The following is a 15724-nucleotide window of genomic DNA, read 5'->3' as shown; positions in this document are numbered from 1 at the left end:
TTCTGTCCCATCAATAAATATGGATATGATATCACTGTACGAATGATGAATCAGTATTGAACTGGTATCCGAACGAAGTATGCGTAAGAAATCAACCACCTTTATAGTTTTAAATCCCAAAAGTCTTTTACAAGAGCTTTGTTAAAGTTTTTTAGTCAAAATTCAACAAGACTATGTCTGTATTAAAGGAAAAATTACCTTCTACTTTTTGGTCCATTTATATAAATGTAGTCCTTAAAATTTTTTTATCATCTTTTTATTTTTTTTAGTACAAAGAACAAGTAAAAGGACTCTCCAATTTCGTATCGATTTCTTTTTCGGTGGATGTTTTAGATTTTCCTCCATAAAATATGGGATCTACATGGAAGATTTGAAAAAATTTCATGAATTTTTTAAATTTTTCGAAAACGGTTTCGCAATTTGATTTGTCTTGTTTTTCTGACATATTTTTAAAAAAAAAAAAAAACAAGTACGGCGGGTCTGCCTTCGGCTGTGCGGAAGACTTCATAACTTTCATGAATGGGGCTGAACAATAATCTTATCCCGTTCGTTATCTCCAAATAATCGTATGTATAACTTAAGAAATATATAGTGAACAGATGTACATACCTAAAGGATTTTTAAGATAAATATAAAATAAAAAATGGTAAAAAACCCCCTTATCTGAACGATCGGTTGTATGGGATATAACTATATATAGCTCCGATCAAAGTGAATTTTTCAGGATATCTTCAATGATTTATTAGAATATATATCACCGAGTTTCACGTTTATACTTTCTAATTTGCGGCAGGAATGACCAAAATCGTCTTATCTGAACGATCGGTTGTATGGGAGATATATTTTATAGTGGTCCGATCCTACCGGATCCGACAAATGTCTAATATAATACAAAAATACATCCTTGTGCCAAATTTCATTTAGATATCTCAAAATATGAGGGTCTAGTTTGCGCTCAAACAGACAGACGGATAGACAGACCGACGGACGGACGGACAGACGGACATGGCTATATCAACTCAGTTCGTCGCCCTGATCAATTCGGTATACTTAATGGTGAGTCTATCTTCTATATTTCTCAACGTTACAAACATCGGACCAAAGTTAATATACCATTTCATGTTCATGAAAGGTATAAAAATGGGGACACAAATTTTTGTAAATATTTTGGATCGGCTCAAGAATACAGGATACATTCAGTCTATGTGAGGTCTTTACAGACCGGCCAGTTCAACCTAACCTAACTTTTAAATATTGAATATAGAAACAGAAAAATTTAATTAACGAAATTCGATAAAATTTGCCTCTGCTATTTTGTTGTTTGCTGGTGTAAATAACTATGAAAGCTTAACTTTCTGATTTTAAGTTTTCTATGCCTTACACTACGAACGGTCAGTAGAATTTACTGTCGCATTTAGTGAGGTGGCAATGGCTGTTGGGTTCTTTAACCAAAAGTTAACTTTAGGATGACAATATTTAGAAAAGAAAATATATGTAGGTATGTAAATTTCATTCCCTGTGTATGTTTGAACTTTTAGCCTTAAAATATTTTCTTCCTAAATTTCACTGTTAAGTGCTCAATAGAGAAAGCTTTATTGCCTTATAGGGATCACGTATACGTTTTCAATATGTCTCTTCAAAATATTCAAAAGATAACTTTAAGAGCCAGAAAATAAAGCTTTTATTTGATTTTACCACTCCGGTTATTTGTTGATTTGTTTATACTCGTATATGCGGTCTGATTTAAAACGAGAGTTCTGGTCATCATATCTGATGGCAGCAAAGCAGGTGAAGATAGAACAGCCCCCGAAATCGTCCTCAAAGCAAAAAAAACTGGTCGGTATCATGATGACAGTCGTCTTAGGCGCCTTGGTTATGTTTGGAGTGACCTGGCCGTAATACCAAAAGTTGTTGATAATCTCGGCAGTTAAGAAAAATATTCATCTGATCTGATTTTTTCACAGTCTCAATTTTAAGCTGAGATGTTGCGACGTGTGGAAAACGGAAACAGAGCTCGCAAAATTATTGTAAGGCCTGAAAAAATAAGACTGAATTTTATCAAAATTTGCCTAGCATCTCTCTCGGATTTCTTCATCTTTGTTATCAAATATTAAGCTTGAAGTAGTGAAAATTTATAATACAGGGAGTAGTCTGAGGGCTCGAAAATGGACTATTTGAACTGTGGCTGACGTTTGTTCCAATTATCTGCCGGTCAGCCTTTCTAAACAGCTTTCTGGATGTTGTAATGTCTTCTAAGCCGAGTTCTACTCTCCAGGAGATAATAGACTAGGGTACGTAAGGTTTACAATTGTATTGAATTCTCAAATCAATAGTCGTAAGAGCATGTGCTTGATCCCGGAAAGTTCATTCGTATTTCAGCCGTCATATCTTCGGGGAGTGTTTTATGACTACACCAACAACACCAACATGGAATGATTAAATCAAGCCTCAGTTTTTGAATTAAAGCATCGCCTCAGTTAATTCAATGGCGATGCGAATTTTTTTCCAATCTCCAAACATACATATGTACTTACCTCACTACTTTCTATACCCAAATTCTTTTATTTTAATTATTTTTTACAAACAGATAAGGCAAAATACGTCTCACCTTGTGCATTTTAGTTATTCAAATATGTCTTCAAAATCCCCGCACACTTACAATGTCTTGTTATGCCGTGTGAATGAAAAAAGATAAATTGCGTTTGTCAAAAGCTTTGAGGTGCACAATTCGAATTCTTCAGATATCGCAGTTCAGACATCTCACTGAAGGTCATGTCGATTACTGCCCACTGCGAAATATCACAGGCAACATTCTTAAGTTAATTGAACTTTTGTTCTTGCAAAGTACAAAACTTTGCATTCCCAAAGTTTTTGTATGTGAATGTCCCGTCGACTACCCTGACCCCGGGCGAAATAGATGTAAAGGCAACAACTCATGTTTCATTACGTAAGTGAATAATTTCTGCTGGCTAAAAGTTTATGGATTCACATATATAAAGACATTCTTGTGATGTGTTACAATTTGTACGAATGCCTAGACTTAGGATGCGATTTGTTGTTACATAGTTGCAAAAAAAGGCCAGAGGGAAAACTAAGATAAATGTTTAACAATACAACTCTAACTTACGTAAAGTACGTGCGAGTAGTAACTCGACTATTTAAATTCTTTCTAAATCTACCGATAGCGTTGCAATTTAAAGGAGGGGCAATTAAATTAAACAGAATAATAGCAAGGGTAACAGGTCTCTGTAGAACGTTTATTCCCATCTTTAGTAACGAAAAGTTTTTACCACAAGAAGAATTCATAGGAAGAATTCATAGAACTGCGTGTAGTAATGTACCCTAAGCTCAGAATCTCATGGAACTTTGGAGTGTCCATTGTGGACAGGATCCACTGGAAAACAGGGAATCCCTATAATGACCCTCACCCAGAGGTCTGGTTCACGGATGGATCGAAATTCGATGACGGAAGAATGGGAGATGTCATCTATGGGCCGAACTTCAAGAAATCGATAGCAATGAGATGCTACCCCCAACCATATTTCAGGCAGAAGTCCACGCTATAGAAGTCTGTGGTAGAGAATTTCGGCGGAGAGGCTCAACATCGAAGAATATCTACATTATATCGGACATCCAGGAGGCCCTGCGTGCCTTGCAATCCTACACAGTTACATCTAAGCTAGTGTATGACTGCACTGAAATCCTTAATGGCCTGGGAGCCAAAAACAAGGTTTTGTTAGGATGGGTTGTCGGACATCAGTGGCATGAATGTAATGAACATGCGGGTTACCTAGCAAAGCAGGGTGCTATATCTGCATTCTATGGTTCAGAGCCCTTTTGTGGACTTACAAAAGCACACACCAGGGAAACTATAAGTAACTGGGAAACTAAACAATTCAGACGTCACTCGATTGACTGCCCAGGGCAAATATGTGCCAAACTGTTTATATTTCCGACAACGAAAGTATCAGCCAAACTCATTAATCTAAGTAGGGAGGACCTCAGAACCCTCACGGGACACTGTGGTCTACGATATCAACTAAGTAAGTTAAATCTATCCGATACCCAAATTTGTCGTTTCTGTAAGCTGGAGTATGAAACGCCGGTTCACATTATCTGCGAATGCGTGACTCTGGCTAGGCAGAGACTCTTCCATTTAGTTGGTGTTACTCTTAGTCCCTATGTGATATGGAGTAAAAAGCGAAGCGAAAAGAAGAGGTACTAAATACATCAAAAGCCTCCATATACAAAATTAGGTGAAAGTTTATGCACAATAGATCTGCACAAATGTCGCAGTGCTTCTAGGCCTCGTAATAATAATAATAATACCACAAGAACGGCAACAGATAAGCTGATAACTATGTAAATCCACACACACACACACGTAAACGCTGGAACTTACGAGAAGTGGTAAAGTCCGAATCGGATTGCTTATATACCGAGTCCGAGCAAAAGTTCAGCCGAAAGGATGCTTTAACTGTCGGACACATAGCAAGAAACTACCGCACCGAATCCAATCTCAAAAGTGTTTGCTTTAAGTGCGGGGGCCAAGGGCACGTGGCGAAATCATGCACTAACGCGCTTAAGTGCTTATTGTGCGCTATAGAAGAGGGCTCAGCGGTACAGACCATCACAATGGTGGCTATAAGTGCCCAGTATATAAAGAATCGGTCCGTAAACAAAGACCTTTATGAGATTATTGCAACTTAACCTTAACCATTTTGAAGCAGCCCAGGACCTTCTATCACAAACAGTTTTGGAGTTGAAGATTTACTTAGCACTTCCTAGTGAGCCCTACAGAGCGAAGACTGCGAATTGGATACAAGACGATTTGAGCAAGGCTGCTATTTGGTCCTGCAGATATAGTCGCTTATATGCGGAATTAATACATACTTAAGGAATGAGGATTCGTATGCGGTAAGATAGATGGGATTTACTTTTACAGTTGCTATATACCACATAGTATTCCGCCGGACGTTTTCGAAGAAATCGTCGGGAAAGTAGCCATGGATGCGACGTTGCGGGAGCGTTTTGTCATCGCGGGAGACTTTAATGCATGGGCTATAGAGTGGGGCTCACAGAGAACATCTTCCAAACACAGGGCTCTGCTCGAAGCGTTTGCATGCCTTGATGTAGCGCTCCTTAACGTGGGTGGGCAAAACACCTTTTTAAGAAACGGGTTCGGCTCCGTAATCGACATAACGAGTGTCAGCGCCAATCTCTACAGGTTGGCTGAGTGGAAAATCAGTGATTTCTATACCCAAAGCGATCACTCAGCGACTTTGTGGACATCAACCTCGAGGGGGGAGGGCGGCCCACTATAAAGCCACCCTTAAAAAACAGAGGTTGGAATATCAATACTTTTGACCCCGACATATTCAAGCTAATGTTGACAACAGTCGAACATAGAGGAAGTGCCACCGACATGGCGAATAAATTAATGGTAGATATTAGAGCAGCATGCGATTCGTCAATGACTAGAAAGCCCAAGCGCAAACAACATTGTTCCACATTTTGGTGGAACGAGCGCATACACTCCCTAAGGAGAGAGTGTATTCAGGCTAGGAGGCGCTATCAACAAGCCAGATGGAGACCGGACTTTCTAGAGTGCAGAGCTACCTACAAAAGAGCGCGACTCGTACTTAAGAGAACAATAAAAGATAGTAAGCGCGAATGCTTTCTTAAGCTTTTCGATGATGTCGAGAAGGAAGGAGGTTTAGTGCGGTTAAAATCCCACACTAACATGAGGCTTTCGATGCTTCCTCCTCGTAAAACAAACAAAAAAAAACACATAAACGCATAAACGCTGAAGATGAGGCAACAGCGAGAATCAACAACAGTGGAATATTCGAGAATATGATGTTTAATGCGGAACAAAAATAAGCGTGAATTTCAAGTACTCGTGAAATTCAATGTGGAGTGGATAGAGTTATCGGTTTGATGTCGACTTGTTATCGCCGAGTCCTCAGCTAGTTAAAGGACGAGTTGCAGATGTGTCATCCATAAGAATTTGATAACACTCCCAAAATTACTCGCAAACTTATCGATACCAAATTAATTACATTTTGATTAGCTGATTTGGTGTATAATACTCCACGTCCGATGGTGCAAGCGTGAAAATAAATTTGCCCTGAGGACGATTACCGAAGGCAATCGAAATATATCGGTTTTACAAGAACTTCCTGTGTTTTTATTACACCATACCAAGAGCCAGCTTAACTCAAACAGAAAATAATTTAATAACAATTCGATAAATTTTTGAGAACATATCCATAACTCGTCCATAGAAAATTGATAACTTTTAATTAGAAAATTGAAAGCTCTTCCATATGATATCGATAATATTTTGCTTATTTATCGTTAACTTTTTGAAAGCGAATAGATAACTTCTCAAAAATAAATCGACAATTGTTTGATAACCAACTGATAACATGTCGATGATAGCCTTTGTTATCAATAGCAAATTTATTACAATGCGATCTGAATCGATAACTCATATATACTTTATCGGTAACAGACCTATAAAAAATCGATAGCTCCTTGATAATATATGGATTAAATGTTCGTAACCAGTTTATAACAAACCGTTAACTCCTCGATAACAAATTGTCAATACTTCGATAGCAAATAAAAAGTGGCTAAGTATATCCCAGAATATTTTTAGAACTCGCTATATCAGTATTTGCTCAGAAAAAACATATTCTCCAGTCAAAATATATTGAACTTGTGCTCAGAAAAATTTTCTGCTTTGGGTGCTATCGAACCGTTAATGGACATGAGTTGATATTCCATTATTTGATTGATTTGTAAATATGCTCCACATCTAAAGCTCTCATAACATACTCATATTAGCTTCACCTGCATGTTTGTATCTTTGTTTGTATGTAACCAACTCCTTTGAGCTCGATTTTTAGCAACTATAACACTTTTCGAACACCGATGACAATGTGGGCTGACATTAGGTCAATGGACACATGGGCAATTGACCTTATGACAACTTCAAATGGCCATAAGGTTAATTTTAACTTTGCGCACGTCTCAAAGACAAATGACAATAAAATATTCTGATAAAGATGAGACACAAATTGCCCTTATGACCACTTAAAATTGCCATAAGTTCAATTGAACACGTATCAAGAACAAGTGCAATAACTTTATGGAGGCGTAACATAAGGTCAAAAAACATAAGGGCAATTTTAAGTGGCTATAAAGCGAACTGGCTTTGTGACTTAAAAATTTGGTGTAGTGGCCATTTAGGAAATATCTGCTTGACCATGTAACTTTTTCGGGGATAAGGACATTACCATATTTTTAATGAATTGAGACCAGCACAAAAACAAGAACTTAATAATATATTTAAAAAATAATAAAAAAAAAAACACGCTTTTTAAGCACTTCGAAAAAATAAGTTAAAAAAAAAATATTTAAAAATAATAATGAATGAAAAATTTTAATTCAACTCGCTTTTTAAACTCAGAGTAAAAGCGTGGAGTTTATTTTTCTGGATTTTTATAACCCCATCCTTATAGATAGAAAATAAAATAATTATTACATTTAATATGTCAAGAACCGCACGCTTCTTATTCTGAATTAAAATTTTTTTATCATAATTGTCTAGAGCGTATTTTTAAAATACGTTCACAATAATTTTAATAAACGAGCTCTAGGCCACACATTAAATAAAATACACACACTTATTGTATATATTTAGCGATATATTTACGTCGATATTTCGATTTTTGACCTAAATATGTCGCTAAATATATATAACAAGTGTGTGTGTTTTATTTAATGTGTGGCCTAGAGCTCGTTTAAGATTATTAAAATTATTACAGTTCAAAGGCCGCAAAGGCAACAAAAACAATATCAAAATACGTTTAATTTAAAGTCCTAAGTGCTTTAAAAGCGGTTTTGTTTTTAGTTTTTTTAACTCTATTTTTTTTTTACAACTCATTAGCAAAAGATTACTGTTACACTCTGAACCCCAATTACTCGCCAGTTTCAATATTTATGTACGTTTTCATAACACCATACACATACTCGCCCACATAAGAGCATATCATTTCTAATTCGTTCATTCATTTAGGCCACAAAAGTTATCTTAGTTTGTTGCTTATTTTCCTCCCATCATCCACGCTGTTAGCAGCTGCTAACATTTATATGCGCGTCTATTCGATTTACGTGCAGCCTGGGCAAGTTTCGATGGACATACCGTAGTAAAATTGCTAGAGCTATAAATGGAAAAGAAAGACATGCAATTATATATTCGCCTCCATCACATATGCGGCATCATAATGTAACAGATCTGATAATGCGAAGATCCTTTAATTTCTTTATGAGCCTTTACGTGTGGCAAGTTTATGGTTAGTCCATATAGTTGCCGCAAACACATTCACATCCACATACATATATGTATGTAAGGTGCGTATTACATGGATATATAACTTTCACATATGCAGATAGCTAAGACCAAAAGCATTTTCAATTAGTTTTTTTTTTTCTCAGTCTTACTAGATTGGTTGGTTTGGTCAGCTGTGGCTTTTGGTATGCTATTCGCCGGTTTTGTCGGATTATAATGAAAGCGTTAATTGCTCTACATAATCCCTATTTCACTGAACTTAATCCATTACTAGGTTGATGAGATTTCAAATGGCGCAAGCTTTATGCTTTTTATATATTTTTCATTACGGTAAAAAATGCACAAACAATTATATTTGTATGAATATAGTAGTATGTTATGAGTGTATTTGGCCATATTCAGACCGTTTAAATTCCATTAACATTAGTACTCATTAATTTCCTTGCCTTTTCAAACACACAGGCACACATCCTACTTTTACGCTAATCTCATTTAAGAGCTGATAACATCTTGTAGCGTATTGATACCATTATTATGGAAACACTTTCTAACTTACTGAAGTGCTAACCTTTGTAAAGGGTTTTACATAACTATTGTTCTATTTTGACGTATATGTATCTTGGGATTATAAGAATGGGTAAGCTTGCTACACATAAATTATTTAGCCTTTGATGTTGTTACCAGCTACTGGCTACAATGGTGATAAGTTGCAGAGATTTATGAACTTTTTGTTTTGGATTTAATTGTTTTATATTCTGGGCACATACATACAAACATATTTATACAAATAACAAATAAGGCTCTACTTATTTAAAGGAGTTGCAATGCAAAATATTTAACAACATTGTTGACCTTAATATATCGAGAGCTATATTGCAGGTTCACCTTCGAAGAAATTGAGGATTAACTATAATTCATTTCATGTAATTGATTTAAATCAAAAATTCCATACTTGCTTTACTATAAATATTTTCCTTTCAATAGTTATATTAACTACATACAAAGCTTTCAATTTTAAATTATATTTTTTTTTCAGACATTCACATGAATCAGGCGCTCTACCTCTCAAATCTCTCCGTCCCGCGCATAATCGATGCCGCACAAAAAGCCAAACTATTTTGCAGTTATGAAATGGGTAATCGCACACTTAATTCAGTTAAGTGGTACAAGGATGGGCAAGAGTTTTTCAGGTAGGTAAAAAGAAATGAAAATAGAGAAAAAAAAATGCTTTCCACAAATTGGTTAAGGGAAAATTGTGAAGTTGAAAAAAAGAAGTAAAGGTGCCTAAGTTCGGGTGTAACCGAACATTATATACTCAGCGTGAGCTTCAATTGTACATTTCATTTCAGATAAATTACTTTTCTACATAACACGTGGCACCGCCCGTTTAAAAAAATTTCTCCCCATTTCCTCTTACAATAAAACTTGATAAGTGAAACATCATTAATTCAAAACTATTTTTTGCTAAGTTATAGCTTATTATTCTAGTCTACGACCCTTTTAAGCTTGTTTTATATCTAATTTGCCGTGGTCTTTAACTGATCCCGTCCATTTTTACTAGAAATATTTTCTGCTATAAGGAAAATATGTGTACACAATTTCATTACGATCTTTAATTTTTCTTCCAGTTATGGCTCCCGAAACATAGAAAATTGCTTAGTCATAAAAGGGGCGGTGCCACACCCATTTTTTATAGTTTAAAGTTTTTCTTATTTGCACTTTTAAATCCACTTGGAAATGAAATACCATTGATATAAAGCCCTTTTTTGCAAAGATGTAGCTTATTTTATTCGTCCACCACCCTTTTAAAAATCTTTTTATATAAAAGTGGGCGTGGTCCTTAACCGATTTCGTTAATTTTTCTTCAAATCATTCCCTACAGTAAAGGCAACCTCTCTGCCGAAGTTTGTTACGATAGGTTTAACGGTTTTTTATTTATGATTAAAAGTATTTGTAAAATTGATTTTATCACAAGTCGGGCCCCATCCCCTTTTTTTCTAATTTTTCTCAAGAGTCTCAATTTCAGTCAACATGTCAATTTTCAACATTCTAGGTGTATTACTTACTAAATTATCAGGTTTTTTGTGTTTTCCAAAGTTTTATATATATAAAAAGTGGGCGTGGTTATCATCCGATTTCGCTCATTTTCAATACCAATCTATTCTGGGTTCAGATAAGCTCGTTTACCAAATTTGGTGAAGATATCTTAATATTTACTCAAGTTATCGTGCTAACGGGCGGACGGACGGACGGACGGACATGGCTCAATCAAATGTTTCTGATCATTTTGATATATGGAAGTCTATATCTATCTCGTTTCCTTTATACCTGTACAAACAACCGTTATCCAATCAAAGTTAATATACTCTGTGTGCAAAGCACGCTGAGTATAAAAAGAACTGAAGCTAATTGGTGCTATTAAAGTTGAAATACCAATGCTATTTAAATAAGCGTACCAATTGATACAAAAAAGTGTAGCTAATAAAACTATTTTATATATCTGAGGGAGTGCATATCCAACTTTTAAGCTGAAATTCATTAAATCGTTGCACTAAATTTATTGCGTAAAAAAATAAAATAAAAATATTTTAAGCATTTCCTTTATATAAATATACAAAATCAGCGAAAAGTGTATTATTATATAAAGACATGTTCTTGCTGAACTTTAGTTTTAAAATTTGGGCATAGAAATTGTAAAAATATTTATGAGAAATAAAAATATAAAGCTGGAGCGCAATTTGTTGACTATATATTGATAAATTGACTCCTTTTCTGCCAACTTTCCACTTTTATATTTTTGCTTCTCATAATATTTTTACAATTTCTATGTCAAAATTTAAAAATCAAAGTTTAGCAAAAATATGCCTTTATATAAGGATAAATTTTTCGCTGATTTTGTCCATTTATATAGAGGAAACGCTTAATTTTTATTTTTTTTATTTTCTACTTTTTAGTTCCAGGTGGAAAAGGGTAGTGCCTTATTTATTACAAGGTGAAAAACTTACTTTTATAAATTCAGATCAGAAAGCACGTCAAGCTACATTAGTTTTAAAGCTACTTGAAAATTGTTCATATATACCAAGCTTGAATTGCTACAAGTGAGTATGTGGATGAAGTTCCAAGATTGTAGTCTCTTGGAAATTGATCGCAAGATGCACCCCGCGTTCCGCACAAACTTTATCTAATATGTGAAGTTTCACGTTTGTAGCTCAATGAGAAGTTACTTAAAAATCTCTATCAAAATTCAAAATTTTTCAAATTCTCATCTAACGGAATTTTTTCCTATGTATTTAATTAACGAGCTTTGCTCATATTGCTTTATACAATGGTTTGATATTAGAGAAAAATTGTAAGTTTACGAACGGCGATGGTTACTAGGACATGTTTCTGAATTTCACTTCTTCATCAGCTAGCTTTCGGGAGCTGAGCATTGAACTCGAATTTCCAACATTCATATCAGTGCAAAGGTAGATGCCTGTAGCTGCTAAGCCATATAAAATTCAGAAACATGTCCTAGTAACCATCGCCGTTTGTAAACTTGGAATTTTTTTCCTTTTTGTTCCTTTTTCACGGTATCTTAACCTAGATGTGATGTTTCACGTTTGTAGATAAATGGGGAGTTACTTAAAACCGATCTCAAAATTCAAAATTTCCACATTCTTATCTAATTATTTCGATCCGTGCGCCACCTAACGGATTTTTTCCCCTTTTGTTGCTTTAGCCGTGTTTTTTTTTTTACACGCATATACGTTTCGTTTGCGCGTGAAAAAAAACGCCTATCCTCGCTTAGATAATGCTTAGGAGACCCATTTAGCGGCAGTGGTTAAACAACTAGCTACAGTTACAGGGTGTACCGAAAAGCGAAGACACAACCCTATGTTGTATTTCTGTGTATAACATATAGCTGAATCAGTTGTGATATATAGTGGACGCGCATAGAAAACATGGAATTAGTGCAGAGGGTGAAACGTGGACACATATTTCAGTTACATCTGAGGATAATGCGTATTGAAATTTAGTAGTACTAATTTTATGCGTAGCAATTTCAGAGGTGTATTTAAAGTTTATCGCTTAGCAGCACACATAAAGTTTAAGCGTAAACGTATATAGACGTGAAAAAAACACAGCTTTGTCTCGGTGTCCTAACCCATTTGTGAAGTTTCATGTTCGTAGCTTAACAAGAAGTTACTTAAAAATCGATTGCATGATTTGTATTGAAAATGCGTACAAACATTCAACCGACCTAATATAAAGGAAATAAAACTGAACAGCAACGGTTTTGTTACTATTTTTTTTGCATCCATATAAATGTTTGTACTGCACGTTTGAGTTTGTATGTGCAAAGAGCGAAACTGCAAAATGTTTCTAGGATACATTTAAATTGTTTCATTGGCTGGCATTGGAAGCGCAGCGTTGAGTTTTTCCTAACTACACAACAGGTTTCTATTATACGTAAAAATACTTTACAACACTAACACAGAGCAAGCAATAGCAAAATCAAGAATACGTTCTTGTATGCGTGTACGCTGCTAAGTCTTCACAAATACATAAATACGTTAACACCCGTTTACACCGTACGCCATAACGTTTACGTTTACAAAGATGGCCACTGAAATTAAAAAATTTTAAATTGTATCAACCACGCTAATGCGGCTTACGATTTCATGCCTGCACTATACGTAATACTATCTATACGTAAATACGCTAAATGCTATTAGCTTATGTTTCTTCTTCACACCCATATGCTAATTCTTCCGACTACGATTCCGATTATAGTTAAGGCAACCACAACGACTGTGATTAATAATATAACTATTATATTAAAACTCCAGAATGTCTTTTACGCTGATACGCTAACACGCTGGTACGAGTTAGTGCGAATTAGCGTCTTACCTACTACGCATTAACGTCCGTGCACTTTGCTTATGCTTACGCTTTTCGCTGTTACTTTTATGAAAATATATGAATTCGTTCGCGTCTACGGTCGAGTTATCGATTATTTATCAAAAATGTATATGTATGTAAAATTTCAGCAAAAAGCTATCGACAAGTACTCGATTGGTGTCACAAAGTCATATATTTTTTATCAAAAACTTATAATTTAACTATCGAAAGTTATCAATGATTTATCGAAAAGCTATAGATAAGTCAACAAAAAGGCACCGATTTGCTATCGGATAAATATCGATTTTTTACTAAAGTGTTACCAATTGTTAATGGCATGTTATAAGTTTGTTATCGATGATGTGTTATAAAACTTCACTACAATATCGATGACGCATCTGTACTACGGCCATAACACAGGAGTACTTGGTTCCCACGCCCTTTTTATACTCAGTTGAGCAGAGCTCACAGAGTATATTAACTTTGATTGGATAACGGTTGGTTGTACAGGTATAAAGGAATCGAGACAGATATAGACTTCCATATATCAAAATCATCAGTATCGAAAAAAAATTTGATTGAGCCATGTCCGTCCGTCCGTCCGTCTGCCCGTTAACACGATAACTTGCGTAAATTTTGAGTTATCTTGATGAAATTTGGTATTTAGGTTCCTGGGCACTCATCTCAGATCGCTATTTAAAATGAACGAAATCGGACTATAACCACGCCCACTTTTTCGATATCGAAAAAACCGAAAAAATGCGATAATTCATTTCCAAAGACGGATAAAGCGATCAAACTTGGTGGGGGGGTTGAACTTATGACGCAGAGTAGAAAATTAGCAAAATTTTGGACAACGGGCGTGGCACCGCCCACTTTTAAAAGAAGGTAATTTAAAAGTTTTGCAACCTGTAATTTGGCAGTCGTTGAAGATATCATGATGAAATTTGGCAGGAACGTTACTACTATTACTATATATGTGCTAAATAAAAATTAGCAAAATTGGATGAAGAGCACGCCCACTTTTAAAAAAAAAAATTTTAAAGTGAAAGTTTAACAACAAATTTAATATCTTTACAGTATATAAGTAAATTATGTCAACATTCAACTCCAGTAATGATATGGTGCAACAAAATATAAATATAAAAGAAAACTTCAAAATGGGCGTGGCTCCGCCCTTTTTCATTTAATTCGTCTAGAATACTTTTACTGCCATAAGTCGAACAAAAATGTACCAATCCTTGTGAAATTTGGTAGGGACAGAGATTCTATGACGGTAACTGCTTTCTGTGAAAATGGGGGAAATTAGTTTAAAGCCATGCCCAGTTTTTATACACAGTCGACCGTCTGCCCTTCCGCTCGACCGTTATCATGATAACTTGAGCAAAAACCGGTATATCTTTACTAGACTTAGTCCATGTACTTATCTGAACTCACTTTATCTTGGTATAGAAAATGGTCGAAATCCTACTATAACCACGCCCACTTTTTCGATATCGGAAAATACGAAAAATTAAAAAAATGCTATAATTCTGTACCAAATACGAAAAAAGGGATGAAACATGGTAATTGGATTGGTTTATTGACGCAAAATATAAACTTTAGAAAAAACTTTCTAAAACGGGTGTGACACCTACCATATTAAGGAGAATAAAATGAAAAAGTTCTGCAGGGTGAAATCAAAAGCCCTTGAAAACTTTGTAGGAATACTCTTCGTGGTATTACATATATAAATAAATTAGCTGTACCCGACAGATGAAGTTCTGGGTCACCCTGGTCCACATTTTGGTCGATATCTCGAAAAGGCGTCCACCTATAGAACTAAGGCCCACTCCCTTTTAAAATACTCATTACCGCCTTTCATTTGATACCCATATCGTACAAGCACATTCTAGAGTCGCCTCTGACTCACCTTTATGGCGATATCCCGAAATGGCGTCCACCTATAGAACCATAGCCTACTCCCTTTTAAAATACTCCTTAATACTTCCAATTGATACCCATGTCATACAAACAAATTCCAGGGTTACCCTAGGTTTATTTTCCTACATGGTGATTTTCCCTTATTCTGTCTCCAAAGCTCTCAGCTGAGTATGTAATATTCGGTTACACCCGAGCTTAGCCTTCCTTACTTGCTTCTATTAATTGATTTTTTTTACCATTACATTTCTATTTTTTTAAGGACAAATAGTGTAAGGCCAGTCTTCGAAGAAAAACACTAATGCATGTTTTTATATTACAAAGAAGCGCAATGCAACTAATTTCATTCTCCGCATTATTTGGCTATCTAGATTACAGCATGAATGGATTACCGAGCCGCTATTACACATAAACTTTCCATTCAATCCAAGGTATTAAAATTTACTCAGAAACCCGCGTGCTTTGGCACGATTTTTCTGCTTCAAATTTTTCACGGCTGCACAAATTTTCAGCAAAAATTTCACAAGCACTTAGTTTTTAATCTGCGTACAAGCTGTAAGT

At 35.4% G+C, this 15724-nt stretch overlaps 1 protein-coding gene across 2 annotated transcripts in view; it reads left to right on the top strand.

Moving 5' to 3' along the window:
* Positions 1-15724, top strand: part of beat-Vc (beaten path Vc) — a 238310-nt gene that overhangs the window by 160817 nt on the left and 61769 nt on the right. For both annotated transcript variants that reach the window (XM_067763212.1, XM_067763213.1), the window contains exon 3: positions 9396-9549. In XM_067763212.1, coding sequence (XP_067619313.1) covers positions 9396-9549 — 154 coding nt within the window. The remainder of the gene's footprint in view (positions 1-9395; positions 9550-15724) is intronic.

Source organism: Eurosta solidaginis, chromosome 1 (assembly GCF_040869045.1).
Source record: "Eurosta solidaginis isolate ZX-2024a chromosome 1, ASM4086904v1, whole genome shotgun sequence".
Lineage (NCBI taxonomy): Eukaryota > Metazoa > Arthropoda > Insecta > Diptera > Tephritidae > Eurosta > Eurosta solidaginis.
The sequence above is the reverse complement of the archived record's forward strand: the minus strand, read 5'-3'. Positions and strand labels throughout refer to the sequence as shown.